Consider the following 25891-nt stretch of genomic DNA (forward strand, 5'->3'; position numbering starts at 1 on the left):
ATTCCCATAGAGCTAAGCTTTCGCCGCTGTTGTTCATAGAATCATAGAATCATAGAATAGCAGAGTTGGAAGGGGCCTACAAGGCCATCGAGTCCAATCCCCTGCTCAATGCAGGAATCCACCCTAAAGCATCCCTGACAGATGGTTGTTCAGCTGCCTCTTGAATGCCTCTAGTGTGGGAGAGCCCACAACCTCCCTAGGTAACTGATTCCACTGTCGCACTGCTCTAACAGTCAGGAAGTTTTTCCTGATGTCCAGCCAGAATCTGGCTTCCTTTAACTTGAGCCCGTTATTCCGTGTCCTGCACTCTGGGAGGATCGAGAAGAGATCCTGGCCCTCCTCTGTGTGACAACCTTTTAAGTATTTGAAGAGTGCTATCATGTCTCCCCTCAATCTTCTCTTCTCCAGGCTAAACATGCCCAGTTCTTTCAGTCTCTCTTCATAGGGCTTTGTTTCTAGACCCCTGATCATCCCGGTTGCCCTCTTCTGAACACGCTCCAGCTTGTCTGCATCCTTCCTGAATTGTGGAGCCCAGAACTGGACACAATACTCTAGATGAGGCTAACCAGGGCCGAATAGAGAGGAACCAGTACCTCACGTGATTTGGAAGCTATACTTCTATTAATGCAGCCCAAAATAGCATTTGCCTTTCTTGCAGCCATATCGCACTGTTGGCTCATATTCAGCTTGCGATCTACAACAATCCCAAGATCTTTCTCGTTTGTAGTATTGCTGAGCCAAGTGCCCCCCATCTTGTAACTGTGCAATTGGTTTCTATTCCCTAAATGTAGAACTTGGCATTTATCCCTATTAAATTTCATTCTGTTGTTTTCAGCCCAGCACTCTAGCCTATCAAGATCACTTTGAAGTTTGTTTCTGTCTTCCAGGGTATTAGCTATCCCACCCAATTTTGTGTGATCTGCAAATTTGATCAGCGTTCCCTGTTCCCTGTTTTGCTACCCGGCGACAGCAATCCTTTGCATACCAGGAAGTGAGTTTAAGGGGGGGAAATGTAAAAAAATCTTAAAAAATCAACGGATGACTCAATTCAATTCAAATTTGGTAGATATCCCTAATATCTATTAATGTGCCAATTTTGGTGTCTTTATCTTTAAAGTTTACGCAGATGTAAGTTTTGTTTAAAATCTTCCTCCTGCGCCCCGGCGGCGGCTCAGAAGATACACTCAAAAAGCAGGGGCTAAATATGGCGAATCTTTTCCCTTTGAAGCACAATTAAAGCAGGATGCATGGGAGTACTTCACAATCAAAGCAGATTGCAAGGTGGAAAACTTCTGAGTCCTTTGCATGCAATACACAGTGATTGCACAGTATAACACTGGTGTGATAAAGCTCATAGTTATGTAGGAGAGGTAATTTTCCACTTCCACACAACTATGAAATGTTCAGGAGCCCTGTCCCTTCCGCATCAGGCTGCCTTACCATTAACATCCCCACTGCATCATTGGAAAGCCATCTCACGGGGCAGCAGATACAGCTTTATCCATCTGAGGTTTATCCTAGCCTTGCTCCAAGGAGCTCTGTGAAATGAAATGAGAGTTTTGCCAAGGTACAGCAGGGCTCTTGCACAGCAGCTTCCACTGATTTCATTCAGGGCTTATGCGGGGGACTGTTATGGTCCTGTTCTAAGGTACACTGTCTGTTCAAATTGGGCAACCGTGTGACCCAAGAGGCCTGCTGACTCTCCTCTGGCCCAGAATTTATTGCAACAGACAGGGGCTCCATGGAAGACATGCAGTTGTTTCTCAGCAATCTCCCCTTAAAGGAAAAAAAAAGATTCTGAAACATTTTTTTAAAACAACACTTGCTCAGAATGAAGAAAGATAAATTAGTTTTTTAAAAAGGTGTACCTCTGCCCATGTGCAGAATGCCTGCCCCTCAGCACCAGTATCACCCCACTTCCAGGATTACGAGAAAGGGCTTCTAGGTCAGCGTCCCAGTGTCTCTCTCACTTCAGAAATGTAGCCCCACCATCAGTTTCAGGGCTCTGAGGTAGATTCAATTTTCCCAGCCCTCATTCCCCTCCCAGCTATGAAGGAGTTTTCCTTTGGATCAATTATCATTAAATTTTTTTTAATTCAGAGCATCCCATACATCAGAAGCTCTGCTGTGTCACGTGCTGCCACAGTGGTATGAAACCAGACCAGTTTGTCCCGGGTGAGCAATTCCCTCCCTCCTGTCAACGTGGATGATAAATCATGTAAGGTGGCCACGGGAAAAATGGCTGGGAGCTGTTCCGCCCTGCCTGCTCTTGCAAGGGGGTGCAGGTGAGGCAGCAGGCCCTGGAGTGGCCTGTAGCTACAGGGACCCTAATAGCAATAAGCAGGCAGGCAGCTTTTGAAGGAGACACCATATTAGCACCCAAAAACCCCTTTCATCTTTTTGCAGAAGCCAGCTGAGAGCACTTCTCTGTCAGCATGCAGGGAATGTTTCCCCACCACCACTGATTAACATAAAAAGAGTCCTGCTGGGCCAGGCCAAAGATCCGTCTATGGCAACTGGGTTGCTGCTGCGTTTAAAGATACTCCGTGCTTTCTCTGCTGCGGGTTTGTGGTGGCTAATCCTGATGCAGAGAAAATGCAGGGTTTCTGGCAACCATTTGGCCCGCTGGGCCTGCCCCTCTGTCCGGGTGGATGGCAGCCAATCAGTGGTTGCCATCTGCCCGGGAATGCCTCCGCCACTGGAGTGAGGTTAGATGGTGGATGTGCTATATTCACCTCGCTCTGGCAAAAAGTCAAGTTAAGCCCCGGCTTTTTTCATCCTCAGCTTTGCTGGAAAGCCCCGCGACAACTGCAAGGTGGCTGCTGCGTCATGTAACTGACACAGCACTGCCACATACCCACTGTGGGGCTTTTAGAGCATCTAGGCAGCCCCACAGTTTCCAGAGCAACCAACCAGATGCCTCTGGGAAACCCACAAGTAGGTCATGGTGGAGGCAATAGCCGTCTCCTGCTGTTGGCCACCAGCAACTGATACTGACAGACCTCTGATACCTGGAGTGCTTCCAGGTGGAGGGCTCCTAGCGCTGCCAGTCAGGAGACATTGAGCACCTATTCCGTCTTTCCCTCTTGCCAGATTTTCTTTCATAAGCCCCCATCCCTTTAAAAAAAATGATTTAATTCTCCACCGTGAAATAGATTTTTGTTGCTGTCGAAAACTGTGGGTTCAAAGGAGTTGTTTAGTGTTTTGGGACTCAGCCCCCACCTCTCCTTTGTAGTCAGTCTTTGGGGCAGGTTACTTGTCCTTTGCCACGCCTCCCATGAAGCCATTTTGTGGTGGTGCCCAGGACAGTTTTTCAAATTACCAAATGTGCTCACAGCCCCAAACGGTTGCCCTCCCCTATTTTAGAGAGATTGTTTTGATCCCTTTAGCTATCAAATGGCCAGCTCCCACGAGTTTTCATTTGTTGATGCTGTGCTGAAGCAGGACACAGATGCGGTGTGGAAAACACACAATTTTATTAGGGTACAAAATGCAAAAAAACACAAGTCTTCACCCCAGTTTACTTCACAGCTAGACGAGTCCTACAATGTATCCCCTACCAGGATGTGCAAGACACAGTATTGGAATAGGAGTGAGAGGAGGGGGCGGGGGGAGCAGAGAGAGAAATCAAACAGAAGGGCAGGAGCAGTGTTGCTGTGTTGTCAATAGCTCATCTAGTTGAAACCAACCCAACAACCACCAAGACAAAGAACTCCCAGAGTAGATCTGCCGGCCGGCCGGCTGCACCTTTCCCGAGCGGCATCCACTCCTCACAGGTGAACTGCAAAGGACCGCCCTACTGAAAGTCATTTTCCAGTGTTACGGCTGGACAAGCTGTCTTTTACTGCACGAGATGAACAACCAACAAACTCCATTGCTTCCTTCAATCCTCCAAAGCTGAAACAAATTTGTTTGAATTCTCCACCCACCCCAAACCCACATCTGCACATCGCCATATCGTAGTCAAAACCCACATTTAGAATAGCGTAACCCTGACATTTCAAAACGGGATATTTGGGCTTCGAGACTGCCATTGTATGCACACCTACCTGGGAGTGAACCACATCGAACGAAGTTGGACTTACTTCAGAGTAAGTTTGCACAAAACCAGTCGGCATGTTTGAAGTGCAGTTTCTGTTTTAGGAGTGGGTTTTAGCTTTGAGTACACTAGTAAGTTACCATATCGCGCATGTAGCAACTAAAGACCAAACTACATGTAATGTTAATCATGTGGTTTGCCCTTGACTGCAGAATTTTTCCTTTCAGAAATGGCCAGGGGGAGGCTGCTCTGGTCCCTAGCATGAGGGAGAGGGGTGCTTTAGCTGTCCTGGCCCATATGGGTCACCTGCACGTGCAATTTGTATGGGGAGAAAAGCTCACATTCACTTCAAGCAAACACTTCTCCCTTGATCTCTTAAGATTTTTGATAGGGCGTGAATATGTGGTGAAGATCTTTTCACCATGTGACTGGATGCAACAGATGACCAACTGCCCAATTAATTACAGGGCACTTTACCACTTGAAAAGTTATCTGCATTTGCCCAGTTTGTTTCTAAGTTGGATGTGTGCACATTTTGACAACTTCAGTTGTGGTCAAAGTCAGGCAGTATTGAAACTCAGGTATGATCTTTGGCTCTTAAACAGAACAATATTCCAAGAACAAGCATTGCTGCTTCCCATTCATGAAGCATACAGATATGTCAACGATTTTAGATCTGTAAAGTAGCGAGTGATGGGCTAAGTAAAAACAGTATTCTAAGATTAATTTGGAAGGGAACAAAATTTCCATCCCAAATTTGCAACTTGCAGTATCTTGAAATCTCTATCACAGAAATGGGAATTTGAGTTTAAAAATATATGCTAGACACTGAATTGATGTGACGTTCCATTTCGGTTCTACTTTTATCTGCTATTTTGAGGGGAGACACACTGAACATTCTACCGACGCTGACCCAAGACATTTTGGTGCTTGAGACTAGGGATATATGATTTGTGAAAAATCCATTCCATCTGTGTTTTGCGGCTTGTTAAGGTGCCTTTTGTTCCGGCATCTGCACATCAACGAAATAGACTTTTTTTCCTATTTCCAAACTTGTGAAAATTCATGTGTGCACAAATGTGCATATTCCCTCAACAATGCACAAATTTCCCCAATTGTGCATTTTCACACTTTAGTCTATGGGGGAAATGTGCATTTTTGACTTTTTTTTTATTTTTGGCATATTTTTCTATGATGAAATTTGCGCAAAATTCCCAGTGGTTAGGAAAACGATCTACATATCCACAGACTCTGCCCAACAGCAGAAAAGCCAGTCCACTGTGGAATCTGCAGAGGCCTTTCAGACGGCTTCCTCTGATATGAGCAGTGCCAAAACTGGATCCTTGTTTGGCAGGAGAAAGAAGCCTTTGGCTGCTGCCCACTGGGAAAAGTGACTTATCATGTAGCTGTGTGATGGCCCCTGGGTGGCAAAGAAGGAATGGAATAAAGTAGTCCCCCAGTTAGGAAAGGCTGGAGTAGCTTCTGATCTTGTCAAGGGGGCTTACGGGATATCCCCAATGAATTAGGATTCTTTTGGTAGTTCTGTGAATTGGCCACGCTGGCTGGGAATTATGGGACCTGCAGTCTAACCCATCTGGGGGGCACCAGGTTGGGGAAGGCTGTTGCTGTTCAGAGATTCTATTTAGTTCTCACATGCCTTTCTGCCCATCTTTGCCAAGGGAGATTTATTAATGTTACATTTTTCTGTGGCACCCCACCCCCTGGCTCAGTCAAGTCAAGACATACAGAAGACTTGGGCCAGGACAGGTCAGGGGGGATGTTGTGGTTGCCATAGCTACCATTCCAGAGCTGCAAATCCAGAGGGTTAACAGCTTTGATATTCTTTTAAAAGGCCATTTCGAGCCCTCATTAAAAAAAAAAAGAAAGTAAAAAAGACATCCTCTAATTATAACTTAATGGCATAGCTTCATTACCTGATGCTACATACTTCTACTACTCCCCTCACTACACTCTCTGGCCTTACTGCCTCCTGGCCAAGTCAGATCAAGACATAAACAAAAAACAGGCTGGGACAGGTCAAAGAGGATTTCCCAGTTGCCATAGCAACCAAAGCCATCCTACTGAATCCTGAGATTGCTCATTTCAATTAAAAAACACACACCCTAAAATCTAGCCCTCAATAACATTTTCTAACATAAAAACAATATCTTCTGCATTATTACAGCAATGTTACAAGCTTTTCTACATTCCTATAGTTGCTCTAGGGTGGGGGAGAGACTGGGTAGTCCTACAAAACATTTTGCTCCTCTACTGACCCCATAGGTCACACTGATGCTTCTAAGCCACATACCCCTCAATATGATGCCCACAGACAGAGGCATGACAAAAGGGGTCCCACCAAATCTGGGACATTCTGGTCCGCTCAGGTGTAAAGCATTGCTGCACAGGTATGAATCCATAGTTCATAGTTCTCAAAACCAATCCAGCTGAAAACAGGTAGCCAGCTCAGAAAACACATGCCCCATGTTTGAAGTTTAGGCTCAGGAGATTTCAAGCCTTTCCTGAATGAGGCTCCCAATCCTTCTACACCAAGAAATAAGCTTTTTGGTCTCCCCAGCAGTTTCCTTTTGCCCAACAGCCCAAATTTCTCATGGACGTATGGTGGGAGGGAGGGAATGGAAGGTCCCATGGCCATACCCTTTGGGAATGAACCCTTCTACGTGTTGCTTTCTGGGCTAGTCAAGCCATTACTACAGTACTTATACATATTTAAAAGTCAGCAAAGAGTTTCCAGGTGCCAAAGCAACTGCTAAGTGATGGCAAAATCTAAGACTGACAGCTCAGTCCTAAGCATTCTTCAAACACTTGAAAGGTTGTCACACACAGGAGGGCCAGGATCTCTTCTCGATCATCCCAGAGTGCAGGACACGGAATAATGGGCTCAAGTTACAGGAAGCCGGATGCCGGCTGGACATCAGGAAAAACTTCCTCACTGCTAGAGCAGTACGACAATGGAACCAGTGACCTAGGGAGGTTGTGGGCTCTCCCACACTAGAGGCCTTCAAGAGGCAGCTGGACAACCATCTATCAGGGATGCTTTAAGGTGGATTCCTGCACTGTGTGGGGGTTGGACTCGATGGCCTTTTAGGCCCCTTCCAACTCTACTATTCTATGATTACTCAAAAAGTGTAATTTATTTTTTATGTATTACTTCCAAGTACCTGTGCTCGTTGTACTGCAGCATGAATTTCTTTTTCAGTGTAATTTTTTTATTTTTTATTTGGGGAATATGAACAAGTTTCTAGCCCTCATAGCTATAAATTTATGGGGAGATTTCTACTAAAGGCAAAAACACGAAACACAAACACCCAGGGTGAGAAAGATCTCTTGCTCCCTCTTGTGCACTGCTATCATCTCTCCCATGAGCAGGCCCAGATCCCAGTTTTGGGGGCCTGGGCAACTGCCCTAAGTGGGCCTCCCCAGCACCTGAAACATGGCCCCTATGGAAATGGTGTTGTAATGGGCTGGGAGAGAATCAGCTACTTAGCTCCTAGTGGCCACCATGCTACACCTCCTACACCATGAACAACTCCCCATATCCTTTTCCTTCATTTGTGCCCTGGCTCAGCCCTGGAATCTGCTTTCAGTACTAGTGCCAAAATCAGGAATAAGAAAAGTGCCTCTAAGCATGTGCAAAGTGCCCTTTCTTTATTGAGTAACCACAGCTTTGATCTCACATTTTTAGGATTACAAAACAGGATTTGTGGGATTGGCAGGCTGGATTTCATTTTGAAGTTAAATGCCAGAGTTAGGAGCTGAGGGATGTGGATTTTTTTTCATCCCAGTTGGCTGCTCCTGTCCTTTAAAGCCAGAAAGGGTACCCTAGGTAATCCTGGCTTTGCTACTATGCCAAAGGCTATAGCAGCTGCTCAATGTAGTGCCGCATTACTGAGGGCTAGAAAGTTGGTTAAAATGTTTGCGGGAAGTTGAAGGTCTTGGAGGGAGGTTGAGGGTCTTGCAAAAGTTGGCAGCATGAGCACCAGTGCCTCCACTTGTGAAGAGAAACTTCGATTTTCAAGACTCTGGTGTGAGATGTATAACCCTTTCACCCTTCTTGTTTCATATTCATTTCCCTCCCCCAAATTCCTTTCTTTTTAATTTCATTGCATTTCAGCTAGTGGGGAAATCCAGTTTTGTTGTTGTTATTTGCTCAAGGGTTCTACTGATGGTTGGGCTAGGGCAGGGTGGGGGAAATAATTGCAATAGTTTTTAATACAAAACACAACCTATGTCAATTTAAAATAGTGAGCTCCATCACCCCAGCAATTTATTGCACTCTCGCCATACCTGTTATGTGTTTTTGGAGTGCGTTACTCACATGACATTGTCCCTGTCCTGCGGTCATCTTGCCTCTTTCCTTCCCTTTTCTGTCTTATTCTGGAGTGGGGAAAGTCCATTTCCCCCCCTCCGTGTGCAATAAAGCTGCTCCTCCATCCTGTGTATTGCTGTCCTTGTGCTATATCAGACCATCCTGTTTTTTGTTGGGGGCGTGTGTGTCGAAGGGTGACTTCACTGACAAAAGAGGAGGGTGGGGTAGTTCTCCACTCAACTACTCAACCGTGAAGGGGGAGGGAGGGCGCTTGAACACCCCACGGAGACAGCGAGCGAGGCCACCCATGCCCAGACTCTGTCCTATTCAGCTCTGTGGTTCTTACTCCTGAGTAGGCATGTCTATGTTTCCTGACCAGAACAATGTCGGCTTCCCATTACCATGCTGACATTGACCACAAATTTCCCCAAAACCTAATTGTAATACTTTTTTCTTTGCTTAGATGGTTTAATGTGATCTTAGGGGAAAGCATAGTGTGCTGTTTTACTGTAATTGCACAGTTTCAGGCTGCTGTACTATTGGATTTGTGCAGAAATCAAAATATATAAAAAGTACATATAAAAAATTAACTGCCGGGGGAAGGAGAACGTAGGGGGAGGGGAGGAAGATTTTGCCAGCACAGGTGAAAAGATACATGAGTTGAAATAGTGCAACAACGCACAGATGTGAAAGTGCCCAGTGCTAGACTCGCTAAGGAAACGGAGGGGGAAACCATGGACTCAAAGTGGGGCGGAAAAAGTAGGTGTTTGGGGAGGGTAGAGAAAACAAGAACACAACTTGTTTCCTTTGCAATTGACATGTAGTTTAAAAACCAAATCTCTCCCCCTCCCTCCACATCCTAAAAACACTGTGAGGAGAGCATGGGAAATGGGGAGGGAATTTTCCTAAGAAGGGATGAAGGCTCTATATCAAAAAATAATAGATTTCAATTAAAATCACACACACACACACACAATAATAGCTGGCACGCACCACAGTGAGCTTGGTTTTCCTGAGACGTGGAAATAAATGACAATTTAAATGTAAGGCCGAGGTTGCAAAGGAGACAGGTGTAACACACCCTTCGGTGCCCCACACAATTGGGCCATCACATTGGAATCCTGGCTGGGCCGGCTCCTCTGGCTTCTGGGAGCTGTTCCCGCCTCTCTCCTCGCCCGCCTGAGCTTTCCCTGGGGCGAAGAGAGTGGCAGGCGAGAGAGGAGTGGGTGTGGGAAAGCAGCAGGTGTCTTCGAATTTGGCAATAGCTCAATGGACAGCGTGTTGCACGAAATGCAGCCGGCAGATCCAGCCACGAGCCAGCTTCCTTGTGGGATCTCCTCAAGGGAGCGTGGCTGGCTCCTCTCCCCCCACCCCTGCTCCACCCAGAAGAGAAATGTCGGCCTACTGACTTGGTCGGCCAAGGCTCCTTCTCCTCCAATGGGTCGAAATGCTGCCCACACTCGGATGTCATTCTCGGCCTGTCTCTCTTTTTGGAAGGTTTGGGCTCTCAGCTCTGACCAGAAACTCAAGCTTATTCTCATCCCAAAATAGGTCCAATTTTCTCACTATTTCTCTCTCGCCATACATACCTTGGTGGCTGCAGATCTGCACTGCATCAGTCATATGACGCAGCCACAGCTGAGGATTGCAAAAGTCAGGGATTTACCCCAACTTTTTCAATCCAAGCAACGTCAGTACAGCCCTTCCTCCGTCTGGGGCCAATCTGGGGGGGGGGGGGTGTTTGCCTGGTGGAAGGCGACTGGCAATTGGTGGCCTTCCACCAGGAAGAGGATGGGGGCAGCACTGGATGGCCACCCAGAAACCCCGTGCTCCTGCCTCAGTGTCGGGATGCTACCCTGGGAGAGGAAAACCGCAGGGTTTTGGAGGGAAGCGGTGCCAATCTGATGCCGTGGAGAGCTCTTTGGATAGTTTGGATCACTTGTTGGGTTTCACTTCTCAGGTGGCGCCTCACGCATCACCAGAAAAAAAAGGACAAGTGATACAAATTTGTATACAATCTGCATGTACTAATTTGTATTACAGGTGCAAATTTAGAAAGGAGGACTATAATCTGAACATAAATACAAGTTATCTTTCCAGAGTTAGGAAAACTGTGACCAGAAGATCTGTTCTGTCTGCTGTCTAGGTGTTCATTGTTGATGGGCAACTTCAAAGCCCCTGGGTGCTCTCCCGTCTTGTGGTTCTTTATATTTAAACTAGACGGCACTTGAAACAGAGAGCTGTTGTTTCTAAAGGAGGACACAGGCACCCTGTTTCTGGAGCCTGAGGACATGGACGAATTCTGAGCTGGAAAGATTAGGCTTGTCCCAGTTTCCTGCATCAAAAGTTCTGACAGATGATGACTTTCTACACAAAACAGGAAGGGGAGGGACAAATATTTTATATCACCATGAAGAACATTGGGACTGCCTACCATTCCAGCTTTATGCACTGGTCAGTGGATGACAAGTGTGAATTTTTGATGTCAAATACACTGGTGCAGTGCATCTTGCCATTCATAAATGCCTCCATCTGGTGGTATTCTGAAAATCTATAGGCAGGAAACCACTGTCAAGGTTTGGGCCTCTTAATGTTTGGGTAAATTGTTCTGCAAATCATACTGCGAATTCAGGTCAGGGCTGAATTCACAGGGGCTTCACTTTTTTGAATGCCTCAGAGTGTAGACGGTTCTAATAAAGAGAACAGTGTTCACTGTCCATTTTCCTTACCACTGAATGAGCCTAGCTTGCTTACAAACATTTCTCTATTGCCTGCTTTAAAATATTTATGACTAGGGGAGCAACAATGTAAAGGGCTCCTGCCTCAAACCTATTTCAGCCACTCAGTCTTCCATATCATGCATTCTGTTGGGCTTTTTACTTTTTTTCTGCATGGGCAGGTTGGCTGGGAAATGCTTCTGAGCATGTGCAGGGTGCGTTTCACTCACTACAGCACCTCTAACTACATACTTGATTAGGGGAAGGGCTTGCAAATGAAAGCATGATAAATTCCAGGTACATCTTAGGGGTAGTCTCCCTCACCATGGATAAAAACCAATGTAAGTCTTACTTAGAGTAGACCCATTGAAATAAATGGGACTAGTCATGACTCACTTGGGTCCCATTCATTTCAATGGGGCTGTTCTAAGTAGGACTTATGTTGGATTTGGCTTCCCATTTTTAGAATTAACCACCTAAATCAGCCAGTAGGAATGCTGGGGGTCCTAGTCCAAAACATCTGGAGGGCACTAGGCTCTGGGAGGGCTGACCTAAATTGACAACTTAGCTCCTCCTATGTTAAATTTGGGGATTTGCTGCCCAGCTAACAAGAGAAGAAGGGGTTGGGGAAGAACCCAGCAACGCAGTGTCTTTTTTCAGGATCTATAGCCTCCATCCCCAGATTCAGTTTTATGGCTGATGCCAATTCCAACTTGTAAAACATAATAACTATGAGGGCCTTTGTTGCTATGCTGGGGTGGGGGGTGAGGGCAGACAGAGAGCACATTAAAAGAGGAGCCATTAGCTACTCCCCTCCTCTTTTAAAAAAATATATGGGAAGGATTCTTCCTTTGGGCTGAATTCTGTTTTTAACAAGCGTTTCCCAAGCAATTGCTGTTATATATTCTTTTCCTCTCTCCTTTTCTGGCCTGGACATGTCCGGACACCTTCTTGCTCAGAGGCGGAATGAGATCCCACGCGATTTTGCTCCTCTCTCTGAGCGTCCGCCCTTCTGCCAATAGGAGCAATGCGCACGGCCTGTTGGGGTGGAGGTAGGGGAGGAATAGTGCCACAAAGCAGAAAGAGCGAGAGCGAAACCCCCACTGGGCGGGAGGCGGCACAGTTGAACTTCCCAGGCGGGGTCATTAATGAGGAAGAAAAATGCTAGGATTGTGGGGTGTGAGAAGAGGGTTTGAAGAGCCGAAACAAATTGGGGTGGGTAGGCGAGGGGCGGGGGGAAGAGTGTCAAGCAAATTCTCCTCGATCAGATTTGTCTGCAAGAAGTCAATGTTATTTATATTGTGGTTCATTCTGTTCTAAATTTTATTATGATAGTGGTTGGGATGCTGTTAGACTTTTAAAAGGTTTTAGGTTGGGGGTGGGGGAATGCAAAGCTTGAATTTTGACAAGAGAATAGTTAACATGGCCATGTTGAAATATTTATTAGTTAGACATCTGTAAAAGTGAGTTTTTTGTTTGTTTGTTTGTTTGTAAGCATCTTTTCAAAATCACATTTGAAAAATAATTTAAAAAATAGGCCCAGGATCAAAAATTCACCCTCTATTAAAACCTATGCAAAACTGCATTTCAGTTCATGTTCTTTAGTAACTGAGAGATTGGGGAGGACACGGTGTGGGCGCTATAATGCGCTAAGGATACAGGAAATGAAATGTGTTTCTGTGGCATAAAATGTATCTCTGGATATCCTCTGGCTGGCAAAAATCCTGCACCTCACCCTCCAGATTCAGTTGCTATGAGCCGAAAACCTGTGTACTGCCATTTGTAGAAACAAAGCAACTTCACATACAATTGCTTTGTTATACGTATTTTAAACCTGACGTGCTTGATAATTTTTCAGAACAGACAGTGCAACAGCAAGAGTATTCAACTAAAATCTAACTAAAAATGTTAGCTTTGAAACACCAACAGAGAGATTTCACCTACGGCCAGATCTATATGCACCAGAGTTAATTTTAGACATGAATCTGATCACGGAAAACATATGTTTGTCAGCCCTTTAGGCATAACTATTTTATCCCCAATTTCTGTTTCGAGAATTTGGGTCAATAAAAAGGGCCAAGAATGGAGTTGAGGAAAGGGAAGGAGTCACACCCCAAATCCACCCAACACACTCCACGGGGAGGAACAGGTTTACCCAGATAATCTGCTATAGCAAGTATACGAAATCAATGGAGTAATCTACACATTCGTAAGTTTCCCCATGCATCTCAGCCACTGGACATTGTTTATCCCCAAACACAACCACCTGAGAGGAGGCTAGCTCTGCACATTCCCACAGTTCTCTGGATTCAGGCCAGTGAGATGTTTTTAATAGGGTGGCCCTATGAAAAGGAGGGCAGGGCTCCTGTATCTTTAACAGTTGTATAGAAAAGGGAATTTCAGCAGGTGTCATTTGTATGCATGCAGCACCTGGTGAAATTCCCTCTTCAGTGCAACAGTTAAACCTGCAGAAGCCCTGACCTATTTTGTATCCAGCCACGCTAGGCAGGGCTCCTGCAGCTTTAACTGTTGTGATGAAGAGGGAATTTACCAGGTGCTGCATGCATACAAATGACACCTGCTGAAATTCCCTTTTCAGTACAATTGTTAAAGATACAGAAGCCCTGTCCTTTTCATATGGTCACCCTATTTTTAAACTGTGTTTTGCAACAATCAGGGCTAAGAACTTTTTTTTTAAAAAAAATGGTATTCACAAGATGCTAAATTCCTTATGCAATAATTGTTTATGAATCTGGTCAGCAACTAGCAAGGGCAGCTCTAAGTAGAGGGTGGTTGTTTAGTTCCTTACTGCCAGACCTGGCCCAGGGTTACCAGCTACAGCTATGGAGACTATATCTATCCCTATAGTTGTATGTTTCCAGGGCTAGATCTACACCAAGCAGGATATAGCATTTTGAAATCGGTTTGAAAACTGTTTATGGAGTGTGTGCAACAGCTGTCAAAATCATTATAAACCATTTTAAAGTAGAGGTGTAGATCCTGTCCAGATATTATGGAGGCATGGGGGTAGGGTGGAGTGAGATTTGGAGGAAGGGGGGAAATAGTAAATAGTTTTGGTGGTTGTGTGTGTGAAAAGTACTTGCCTTTATGTACTCAATTATCAGTGCCAAACTTAATTCTCTCCTTTGCACTAAGAAATAAGTGTCTCTTGTCTTCATGCAGATCAAGAAGTAACCCACAATTGTGGGGAAATGTTTGAGACATTAACATAAGATATTGTGAGAAAAGGAAATTTTTATTTTAATTCTCCCCCTGCCTGTCTCTCAAGTTTCCAGTTGTTTCTTTCCATAGGGTAAAAATACGTAGCCATACTTCTAATAGTTTCCCCTGTCCTTCATATTAGTAGCTTGAACACTCTAATGCAATGTATTTGGGGTAGGGTAAGTAAGATGAGGCCTTAAATTTCAACATCCAATGTTGGGCCAGGGTTTTTTAATCCTTATTTTAAAAGGAAACATCCTTCTTCCTCCCTCCATCCCCGCCAGACAATCTTGTTGTGGTAAGTTGCACAAGGTGGCTAGATGGTGTGGTGCCGGGTCCAGGTTTCTGTGGGCCCTAGGGCAAGGAATCCTCAGTGATTCCACCTTCTCACCACCATGGTCATCAGCTGCTGTTGCTCCTCATCCTCTTTCTCATGAATGCTACCACTTGCTTACGTGAGAGGCAAGGAGGCAGTGGGCAAGGAGGCAGTAGCATCTAGTGCGCCTCCTCCTCACCACCAGTGTTGTCTGGGCCAGGTGAGAACAAGCAGACTGCATTGGTGAAGATGAGGAGCAAGTCCAGGCGGTTTTTGTCAGTGGGACCCTGCTGGGGTTGGACCTTCAGCAGGTGACCAACCATGCCTACTTTCAATGCCAGCCCTGCAGTGGTTCATGCACTTTGGTGGTCTAGTTTTGATGATGCTAGAAAATTACAACGCAAGCGATACTTAAAAATAAATCAAATATTTATTTAGCACTAAGCAGTTATTCATTTAAATGTGATTGCTCATTACTATCCATGAAAAAACAAAATCTTTAATATTTGTTTTGGACTGAATGTATGTGGGGAGTGTTTAATTAGGAGGGGAAACACATTGCTAAAATGGCAGTGAGTAGAAAGGGTTTTTCCCTCCGAATTTTAAAATTAGCATTATAGTGTTATAGTGCAATAGCATTCTTTAATTTATACAGTATTTTGCCAATATGGTTTTAATAATTGGATCGGAAGTAGAGACTGGAAAGTGTTTAATTATGGGGCGGAAATTGAGAAAATGGTGGTGACTGGATTTTATTTTTTTTGCTCAAAAAGTGTTTTAGCCCTAATTAAAAGATTGCTTTTTAAAAAATTAACAAGGTTATAAAATGGTGCCCGCTACGGAGGTTATAGTGAATGTGTACAGAGCAGTAATAAGTTCACTTGCTGAAAACTTTGCATAAAAAGCACATCTGTTAAAAAAGATGGAAGAGTAGCGCTAAGCACATCTACGTCTCGGAATATTGCACTACCCTTTCATCATCCTTCTCAAAAACAATACAAAACAAAAAACTTGGACTTTCTGCAGTAAGAAAAAAAGACAGAAAAGGCATGGGGAAAGCACAGGGGGATGACAAATGGATGACAGTGTCATGTGGACCACCTGTAAAACATGTGGGCAACGCATGATGTAGCCACACTAAAAACCTAGGGTGGAAGCAGCTGATATGTCTGTATTTAATTTTGATTTTGCAGCTCTTTAGAATGCAATCCTATACATGTGTCCTCAAATTAAGTCCCATTGATTTTAGGAGGGCTTACTCCCAGGTAAGTGGGTAAAGGATTGCAAGCTTAAGGCACAATCCTATGTAAATTTAGACATTAAAAAGCCCATGCTGGCTGGTGCATGCTGGGAGTTGTAGGCCTTTTTTCTGTCTGAACATGCATAGGAATGCGTCCTTAGAGTGTTTTCAATAAGCACCATTTTATTTAAAATCTCTTTTTAAATGTTGCAGTTGTCTTGTGATGCTAAAAACATTCACATTATTGGAGCATTTCCCTATTTCTTTCTTTTTAGACCAGGAATGGCCACTTATCCAGGAGAGGATGGTAGCAGTTTAGGACACAAGCCAATAATTCTGCCATAATCCTTCCAAGAAAATAGTTAGATCCAAACCCCTAAATCTCTACAAGCTTAAACTAAAAATGAGGTCCCACCATAACTGTTAACTCATTTGTATGTCTGTGTATAGTGGAGACATGTAACCCATCATTTCAAGATGGAGCCAGGTAAGGCCCATTTCCCTCCAATGATATCTGCCCAGAATATTCCATTTAGCCCAACCCCTCTTTAGCAACCATCTTTCAGAAGCCTTCCCCCAATACTTCCCAAACACTCAATTGTGAAGACCCACCCCAAAGCTGCTTAAGGGCATGGCCCTTCCCAACAAGTCCCAACAACATCGTCCTTTCCTCCTACAGAATAAATAACCTCTCACTCCAAGGACAGAATAATGTTCAGGCCCAGAGGGTGTAGTAATCCCAGAGCCTTAAGCATGGAAGACAAGTCAGTAGGCCAGGAGAGACAGGGAGGGGACATCCTTGGTGAGGGAGAAAGGCTCAGTTGGGCTGGGAAGCAGCACTCGAAGAGCTTCCGTCGGGTTCCCGTTTGACTTTGGCAGGAGGCTCTGTCCCCACTTTGGCTTCTCCCTCTGCTTCCTCCTTAGCGCCCTCATGCGTCTTCATGTGCTTGCTGAGGTGGTCACTTCTCATGAAGACCCGGTTGCAAACAGGGCAGGTGAATTTCTTGGTTCCTGTGTGGGTCTGAAGGTGCCGTTGCAACTCATCAGAACGGGTGAAGCGCTTGCCACAGAACAGCCAATTGCAGACGAAGGGGCGGTCACCACTGTGCCACCTCAGGTGGGCCTTCAGGTGGGATGTCTTGGCATAGGCCTTGCCACAACCGGGAATATGGCAGTTGTGGAGGTGCTTCTTCTTGGAGTTGTCAGGGCACTGGCCCACCCTTTCAGCCTCCTGGCAGTTGGGGCATCGGCAGGCAGCCTGGCCAGAACTCCTGGTCACCGAGCGCCTTGAGCTCTTTGGCCTCCCACTCCCATCCCCAGCCTGCTCCATTGGGTGAGGCTCCTGAGTAGAATCCAGGGATTTGATCACTTCCTGGCCCATGAGGTGTGTCGCTGAAGGCAACAAGTGATGAGGCGGGCCGCAGAGCTGATGTTCTGCAGAACCATAGCCACCCAGCGCTGGCTGAAGTCCACCTGTGTGGGCTGGTGGCTGGAGACCACTCTGAAGATCCATCCAGCTGGACCCAGCATGGAGATCCCACCATGGATTGACACCTCCATCGTCAGTGGCATTGCTAGGATGTGTAGGCCGGAACCAAGGTTCGTAGTGGTGAGCCATATCTGGTGCCGCCTGTAAGAGCTTAGAGTATGAGCCGGGGGGCAGCTGGCTTTCACTGTCCAGGTCTAACCTCGAAGACCCATGCAGCTCGTAACCGGTGTTGGCTGAATACTCCGTGTCAGGCCCAGCCAGAGGCAGGTGCTGGAGTTCTGTGGGCTGCAGAGGAGATGGGAAATCTCCTCCGCTCTCTGAGCTGGTGTGAGGCTGGTAGGTCTGCAGAGGCTGCAGCTCCAAGTGGTTTGGAGAGGAACAGGGTGTCTCTGAGCACTGGTTGCCAAGAGAACCACAGACGGCTGTGAGCATTGCAGAACTCCCGTGGTGGGTGGGTTCTCAGACACACCTGGACAGGTAGAGGAAGAGAGAAATGGATGTGAGTCAGTGGCACTGCAGATAGCACAGAAACACTGAACCCTCCCTCTAAGCCATTATAGCCCAAGACTTGAATCCCATTCGAAACACCATTTCACCTAAGTTTGGTGGCACTGGACAAAACAAAGAAGGTGCAAACCAATACTGATTTGAGAATCACAAAAATCCCAGTGCACATCAAACTCCTAAGCTCTTCCGCAATAAACAAGTTTCTGACAACAGCATTTCTTGTCCAAAATAACTTCCTTCAGGAAGAGTTTTGAACTCAAAATGCATTGGGACTTTGAGGTTTGCCCCATTTTGGCACTTCCCCCATTTTTTTCTGTTGTGCCGGATCTATTGGGGCCTTCCTTTTATATATTGTTTAACATCCATGGGCAAAGCAACCTTCTTGGCTTCAGTTCCCCATCTGCAATGGGGAACACCAGTGCCTAATTCTCATACTGATTATGAGGCCAATAAGCACAAGAGCAATGGTAAAGAACTATTGTAGGATAGTGGCACTAACGGTCTGAGCTGTGAACCAGGAACTCCCTTGTTCCAACTGTTGGATGGTCTTCGACAAACCATTCTAGCACGTGTACAGCATCTTAACTCCGTCTTGCACAGAGAAGCAAGCTCATTAGTAAAACAAGACCCAGCCTTTATTTATACAAACATAACTTGGCTTCTTAGCCCTTTAACTACAAACATATGTTGGCTTTATACCCATTTAACTGTCATGGCTTTTTCCAAAGCATCCTGGTAACTGTAATTTGGGGAGAGGGCATGGAATTCTCTGTCTCACACACAGAACTTGAGTTTGCAGACAAAAGGGAATGGACAGTTTAAGGCTATGCTGCAAATATGTCCTTAAGGGCGCAATGCTATGCATGTTTAGACAGAAGAAAAGTCCTACAACTCCCAGCATGCTCTAACTAGTATGGCTGGCTGGGGCATACTGGGAATTGTAGGGTTGTTTTTTCTGTCTAGATATGCATAGGATTGCTCTCTAAGGGAAGGTGAGGGAGGAATCCCAGATTCAAAGACGTGTAAACCATCCATACTGGAAGTGTCCCTTTGTGTACATACTCCTTAAAATGGTGGTCTTAGCTCTCTGAGAAGCAGACTTGTATGATGCGTGTGTTTGCAAACAGATGTGCACTTAGGGTATACACTAAAAAGAAAAATGCAATGCATGGATCAAACATGAAGCACCAGCTCTAGGTTAGAAGTGTCGTTTCCTCTAAAGAACTCTGAGAATTGTATTTATGTGAATACCTGTAATACTTCGATAAAAAAAAATCTTTAGCCCCTTAATGGAACAATAGTTTCGATGGGGTGACTTGTTTGGCTGCCATGACACTTCCAGTCAAGTCAAATGTAGTGTAGCCATGCTAGTTTCAACTTTAAAACACACACACAAGCACTGTGGTGGAGGTTGTTGTTGTGAGGGTATGGGGTGGGGAAGAGATTTAAACATAGCTTATTCTCTTTTTCTTCTTCAAAAGCCTTTCTTAGAGACAGACCCTCTAATCGTCGGCTTCTGAGAGGCAGATAACAGTAATTATACCATCTGATCTTCAGCCCGCTTAACTGCGACGGCACAACTCTTCCCTCGTCCCAGGTAGAAGGAAAGAGGACTTGCTGAGTACTTAGTGTATAAAACACTTGGGTTGTTTCCCCTCTTTTGGGAGAAGAAAATGAAGGCTTGAGGCCTGCCAAACAAAGCTAAGAAAAATTAAGGAGTTGCTTTAAGAGTCTAATGGCGTCTACAGACCATTGAGATACCCAACGCAGTAACAATGAAACAGCTACAGACACGTCAAGCTATCCTTTCATTTATAGGTGTTTACGGCTGTTAGGAAATCCATTTTGTTTCTGAACATCCTTTCTTCAGACAATAGATATGCTTAGCTCCAGAAAGAAACGCAGTGCAGCTGTAAAAATTCCCAGTTCTTCCAAAGACCCTACACCCCTGTTCTCTCACAGAGATCTGCAGCTCTCTATAAAATAGTACTTCATTTCCTATTTACTGTTTGTTTCTTGAGTCTCCCCAAAGTGAAGGTTCACCATCACCGTACTGTCATGCTGGGAAAAGCTTGAGCCTGCAGAATTTCTGGCTGGCATACAGCAGTGAAAAGTGCAAGAGCTCTGCCAGGAAAGAAGAAGTGGCAATCCTACTTGTGCAGTGGTTGGAGTGCTAAGCATAGGAAACAGAGGAGATCCTAATTCAAATTCCAGCACAACCGCGCCATTCTATATACTAAAAACAAACTCATTCTCCAAGTGTGGATCCTCATGTAGCTAAAATGGCATCTTCCACACACAAGACTTGGGGGGAACCCCAAGGTTTGTAGAACCACACAAAAATATTTAGTTTATTTACAATATTTGTATACCGCTCCACATCCAACGTTTTTGGAGTGGTGAAAAGCAGAATAAAAACACCACGTTAAATAATAAATAACGAGTACTGATAAAACTGAGTTTTCACAAACCGCAGCAAGTCACTCAAGGAAGGCTTCCTGAAATAACAATGTTTTCAGGAGGCACTGGAAGGCAGCACAACTTTGGCACATGCCTAACCTACAAAGGCAGGGAATTCCATTGGAAGGGGGCCACCACACTGAAGGCTTTTCTCCTGATGGACTCCAATTTGGCCATAGGTCCATGTGGAACCAGCAGGAGCATGCCCTCTGAAGATCTCAGTGACCAGGCAAGGTTGATAAGGAAGAAGGCGCTCTCTGAAGTATCTGGTCCCAAGTTGTTAGGGCTTTGTACATTGGTATAAAACCTTAAACAAAACCAAAATTGAGGGAGGAAAGTCATAAAAGGGGGAGGGGGAGAGGGAGGGAGAATAAACTCAAAACAGTCCATTGAGGAATGGACAAGCTCAGTTGGTCACAGAATGCCAACTGACTGTAGGAGGGAAAACCCCATCAGACATCAGTGAGTGGAAATGGAATGGAGTATCTTGGCTGGCCGACACTCTGAACAGAAGCACTCCACACTGCAACATTTTGTTGCAAGTCCCACTCATTTCACATATCGTATAGCAAAAAAACGTGTTTGCCACCAAGTGAACACCCAACAGAGAATCTCAGCCATTTGCAGATCTCAGATCAGAATACCTGTTTTACAACACCTCTTTATCATTCACATTTCCAAATCTTAAAAGGCACAATCCTATGTATGTTTAGACATTAAAAGGTCCTACAGCTCCCAGCATTCCCCAGTCAGCAATGCTGGGAGTTGTAGGCCCTTTTTTACTGTTTAAACATGCATAGGACTGTGCTTTAGAACTCTTGCTCAGATGAATTTTAAACCTAAGAATTTGAAGATGCTGTGATTGTTATTTTAATATTGTTTTGGTTTTATATGCTCTTTTAACTAATTTTATGTATTATATTGTGTTTGGTGTTGAACCCCGCCTCGATCCAGAAGGAGAGGTGGGTTGTTGTTGTTGTTGTTATTATTATTTAGAGATTTACTTTTTCTGAAAGCTTTAAAGCCAAGGGGAAAACAATATTTTCCCCAACTTTTTTCTGGGGGGAAATGGAAATGGGAGGGGGGATTGAAATATATGCAATACTTTCCTTCTTGTGAAGCCTAAATGTATTTAACCACTTTAACAGCATAAAATGCCGCATTTACAGCTTAGTTAGCATGTACAATTGTTCTATTTGGCATATTTATGAAATATATAGAGCAAATGTATTTTAATATTTTAGGGTAGCTAAAACCCTCAGGAGGCAGCTCACATAAAACAATCCTATACATATTGTTGGAGGAAAATTCTGAGAGTGCCTTGGACTGCAAGAAGATCAAACCAGTCCATACTCCAGGAAATATAGCCAGACTGCTCACTTGAGGGAGTGGTATTAAAGGCAAAACTGAAGTACTTTGGCCACATAATGAGAAAACAGGATACCCTGGAGAAGAGGCTGATGCTAGGGAAAGTGGAAGGCAAAAGGAAGAGGGGCCGACCAAGGGCAAGATGGATGGATGATATTCTGAAGGTGACAGACTTGACCTTGGGAGAGCTAGGGGTGGCAACGGCTAACAGAAAGCTCTGGCGTGGGCTGGTCCATGAAGTCACGAAGAGTCAGAAGCGACTCAACGAATAAACAACAAAAAATACTTCATGTAGTGGAGCTTATCCCAGGCCCTCAGTAGGATTGTATTCTCAAAGGTATAAATGCTCCATAGTACAATCCTAAATGTGTCTACTTTGATGGATTTCCCAATAAGAGCCAGTGTGGTATAGTGGCTAAGGTGTTAGACTGGGAGACGGGAGATTGGGGTTCTAGTCCCCACTCGGCTATGGAAAACCACTGGGTGACTTTGGGCCAGTCACAGACTCTCAGCCCAACCTACCTCACAGGGTTGTTGTTGTGAGGATAACATGGAGAGGAAAAGAATTATGTACACCAACTTGGGTTCCTTGGAGGAAAAAAGGCGGGATATAAATGTAATAAATAATAAGTTCTCCCAGGTAAATGTGTATAGGGTTGCAGTAGCCTTAGTATTGTACATGTAAAATTGTGAATATACCCAATATAGAGAGACAGAGCTGCAAACTGCTGCACCTTACACTACCTCAAAATCGGTATCTTAGTTATTGCCATCCGAAAACAGTGGGGGAAACTGAAAATAGAAACCAAGGATTTTTGTAGTAATCAAACGGAAGTGTATTATTTAGATAGAAACAGTTTAATACAGTGAAAATATTAAGGACTAGCAGCATATTTGGATAGCAAGTTAAAATTTATAACATGGGATTCTACAGTATAAACAGATATTAACATTATTTAATGTTATGAATTTTACATCAAAATCATTATGTTACACATTTTGGGTAAAATCCACCTAAGGCCTACTTAGAATAAACCCATTGAAATGAATGGGACTTAAATTGGTCTTGACCTTATGTCCCATTCATTTCAGTTGGCCTCCTCTAAGTAGAAGTTATGTTGGGGGAAAAACTGTTCTTCCACTCATTTCCAAATCTAGCCACATCCAGAATGGCAGACATAGTAAAAGCAAGATGATGATGATGATGATGATGATGATGATGAGAGAATATAAATCAGCAAATATCTATTAGAATTGCGGAGCAACTTTCCCTCCTTTCCGAATTGTTTCAAATTTAATCCAAAGGAGTGGCTTTAAAGAAGTCAAGGATGCGGTTCAGGAAAAGAAAAGAAAAGAAAAAGAGGAGAGGAGAGGAGATATGTTGTAGGCAGAAGACTCACAGCCCCTTAGGGTTCAACCAACTGCTCTGCATGGTCCAGAAGAAACAGATAGGATCAGCATTGTTGGTGCATCATACGAAACGCCTAGGCCTTTTTCCAAAATTCCATGCTGTGACTCACTCTCCTATACAAACTGTGCAACAGAGGACGGAAAACCCCACCCTGCGTTTTCAAATAGAGCTGCCAGGACTTGATTTGCACCCCCTCCCAAAAAAAAACACCCCACCCTGGTCACAAAAGGAGGCCTTAGGCTTCCTTCAAGGGTCACTTGGTACCCTGCTCACTTTATCACTGCCAATGTGATGTGCCTCTGTGCATGATCCAGCCAATATCTGTATGCATCCACCAGTCTTCCATCTTCCCCTATTTACTAGATGCATAATGTTGTAAATCAAACCAGAGTAGGAAGCGCTCAGCTCCATCCACCCACCAGCTCTAAGTTTGTGAATAACCGCCTAAATAACTGTTTGGGGCAGGTAGCTTGCTTGTGCAAGCATTTAACATAGTGGAGGCACATGGAATATTGTAGCAGCTACTTCCACGATTAGAAAGATCAAAAGATGCATGTTTTTCTTCTTGTTCTGAAAGTAGCTGCTGTGATCTATGCATGTCCCTTGAATTCAATGGGGCTTCCTCCCATATGTAGCCTAACAGTGCAATTCTACGCATGTCTACACAGAAGTAAGGCCCACCAGGTGCAAAGGGACTTATTCCCATCTCTCTCTCTCTCTCTCTCTGTGCGTGCGTGCGTACGTACAAGATTACAGCCTTAATGACCCAAGGAGAGGGGTCAATTGCCCATGACTCAAATGGCAGGGTGCTGAGAACAGGGGTGGCAAAGACCCATGTTATTGGCCCCAGGGCCTAATGGGGTTATTCAAATATTACCCCACTACACAGGTGCCACACATGAAAAAGCATCTCCTGTACACTAGGGTAAGTTCAATTTTACTAAGGGAAATCCCCCCCACAAAAATAAACCCCAAGTATAAACTCTAAGTAGCTTTCCCCCCACTAGATTCCTCCAGATGTGTTGTTGGACTACAGCTCCCATTATCCCCAGCCAACCTGCTCATGGATGGATGGGGCTGCTGGGGGTTGTAGTCCAACACATCTGGAGGGTGCCTGATTCATCTGGAAGGCTGCTCTTTCTGTGGGGGAAGACAGGAACTAGGGGTAGAAAACTCACATCCTTTTGGGCGCTCACTTTCCTTCCATTTTGTGTCTTTCAGAGGGGCAGGACAAGCAGAGGGGAAAATAGAATATTGTGCAATGAGTCCTAGCAGCAGCTAGCATTATTGTGCTCCAAAACAGTCCCACTCTGTGGCATCTTCAAAAGTTTAAGTGCTTAGAGTGCACATGCCCTGTGTTTAATCTCACCAAGTACCTTTTGCTAGCATGTAGGGCCTATGCATTCATACCAGAGAATAATAATAATAATAATAATAATAATAATAATAATAATAATAATAATAATAATATATTTCTTACCCGCCTCTCCTTTTGGATCGAGTTTACTACTTGTAAGCATAGCTACAGCAGGGGAAGGCAGAAATCTGATTGACTGTCAAGGATTTCTGATTCTTAGTGGCTTAAAAATAGTAAGAAATCGATCTATCCTGTCATGGGCTGTTTCTAAATGACTCCGCTTTGCCCCCAAACCTTGCAGCATTGCTGCTTTGAAGCGGAATTGAAAGAGTTACATCGCAGGAGTCAGCATGGGTTATCCTGCCAGGCTATCCACGCATTGTCAAATGGTGGAAATTGGGAGCAAATATTGAGGGATTGGGGAAACCATGAAACCCTTTTTTTAATGGCAACTCTGAAGGCCTGTAGCAGCGCAAATTCACTGGTACATTTCATTTCATTTATGCGTGATGTGTATTTTAACTGCCCTTACTTTCTTCCCCTGACTTTTACATTGCCATGGCAGCCATTATAAGGCTTGTGGAGCACAACCCCTGCCTTGCATTACCTGTCCCTTACCCTGTGCTGGGAACTGCCACTAGATATGCCCACTTTCTGAACCTGAAACAAAGCCACCACTGACAGATGGAGAAACAACTGGTGCTCAACAAAAAGTTAAGGATATATATACAATGAAACTATAATGTTTAATATACAAAAATATAAAATAAAAATTAACGATGATATTGCATTAAAAGTGCAATAACGTATTGCACTCCTACCTCTGATCTACAGCAGAGACCTACAGCCCAAATCTCTGCATACTCAGTCAGAAAAGCTTTTCTGTGTTCATTCATTGGGGCTTAACCCCAAGTGTCATGTTTCAGCCCAGGAGGAAAAACAGAGGCTAAGGGGAGATCTGATAGAAGTGTACAAAATTATGTACGTTGTGGAGAATGTTGATAGGGAGACATTTTACTCCCTTTCTCATAATACTAGAACCCGGGGTCATCCCATGAAGCTGATTGGTGGGAGATTCAGGACAGATAAAAGGAAGAACTTCTTCACACAGCTCGTAGTTAAACTATGGAATTCGTTACCACAAAATGCAGTGATGGCCAACAATATGGATGGCTTTGAAAGGGGGTTGGATAAATTCCTGGAGGAGAAGGCTATCAATAGCTACTAGTCCTGATGGCTATGTGCTATCTCCTGTAGAGAGGCAATAAGTTGCTACACTAGTTGCTGGGGAACATGGGTGGGAGGGTATGTGTCCTGCTTGTGGGTTCCAGGTCGACAGCTGGTTGGCCACTGTGTGAACAGAATGCTGAACTAGATGGACCCTTGGTCTGATCCGGCATGGCTCTTTAGTATTTTCCTCTCCTGGTGAAACACT

General features: G+C 44.6%; 1 protein-coding gene across 1 annotated transcript in view; it reads right to left on the reverse strand.

Moving 5' to 3' along the window:
- Positions 1 to 16228: 16228 nt before the first annotated feature.
- SP6 (Sp6 transcription factor) overlaps positions 16229 to 25891 on the reverse strand; it is a 32230-nt gene continuing 22567 nt past the window's right edge. The window contains exon 2 of the mRNA XM_063137320.1: positions 16229 to 17822. Within this exon, the coding sequence (XP_062993390.1) occupies positions 16682 to 17785 (1104 nt within the window). The 5' untranslated portion in view covers positions 17786 to 17822 and the 3' untranslated portion in view covers positions 16229 to 16681. The remainder of the gene's footprint in view (positions 17823 to 25891) is intronic.

The sequence above is a fragment of the Elgaria multicarinata genome, chromosome 11, assembly GCF_023053635.1.
Source record: "Elgaria multicarinata webbii isolate HBS135686 ecotype San Diego chromosome 11, rElgMul1.1.pri, whole genome shotgun sequence".
Lineage (NCBI taxonomy): Eukaryota > Metazoa > Chordata > Lepidosauria > Squamata > Anguidae > Elgaria > Elgaria multicarinata.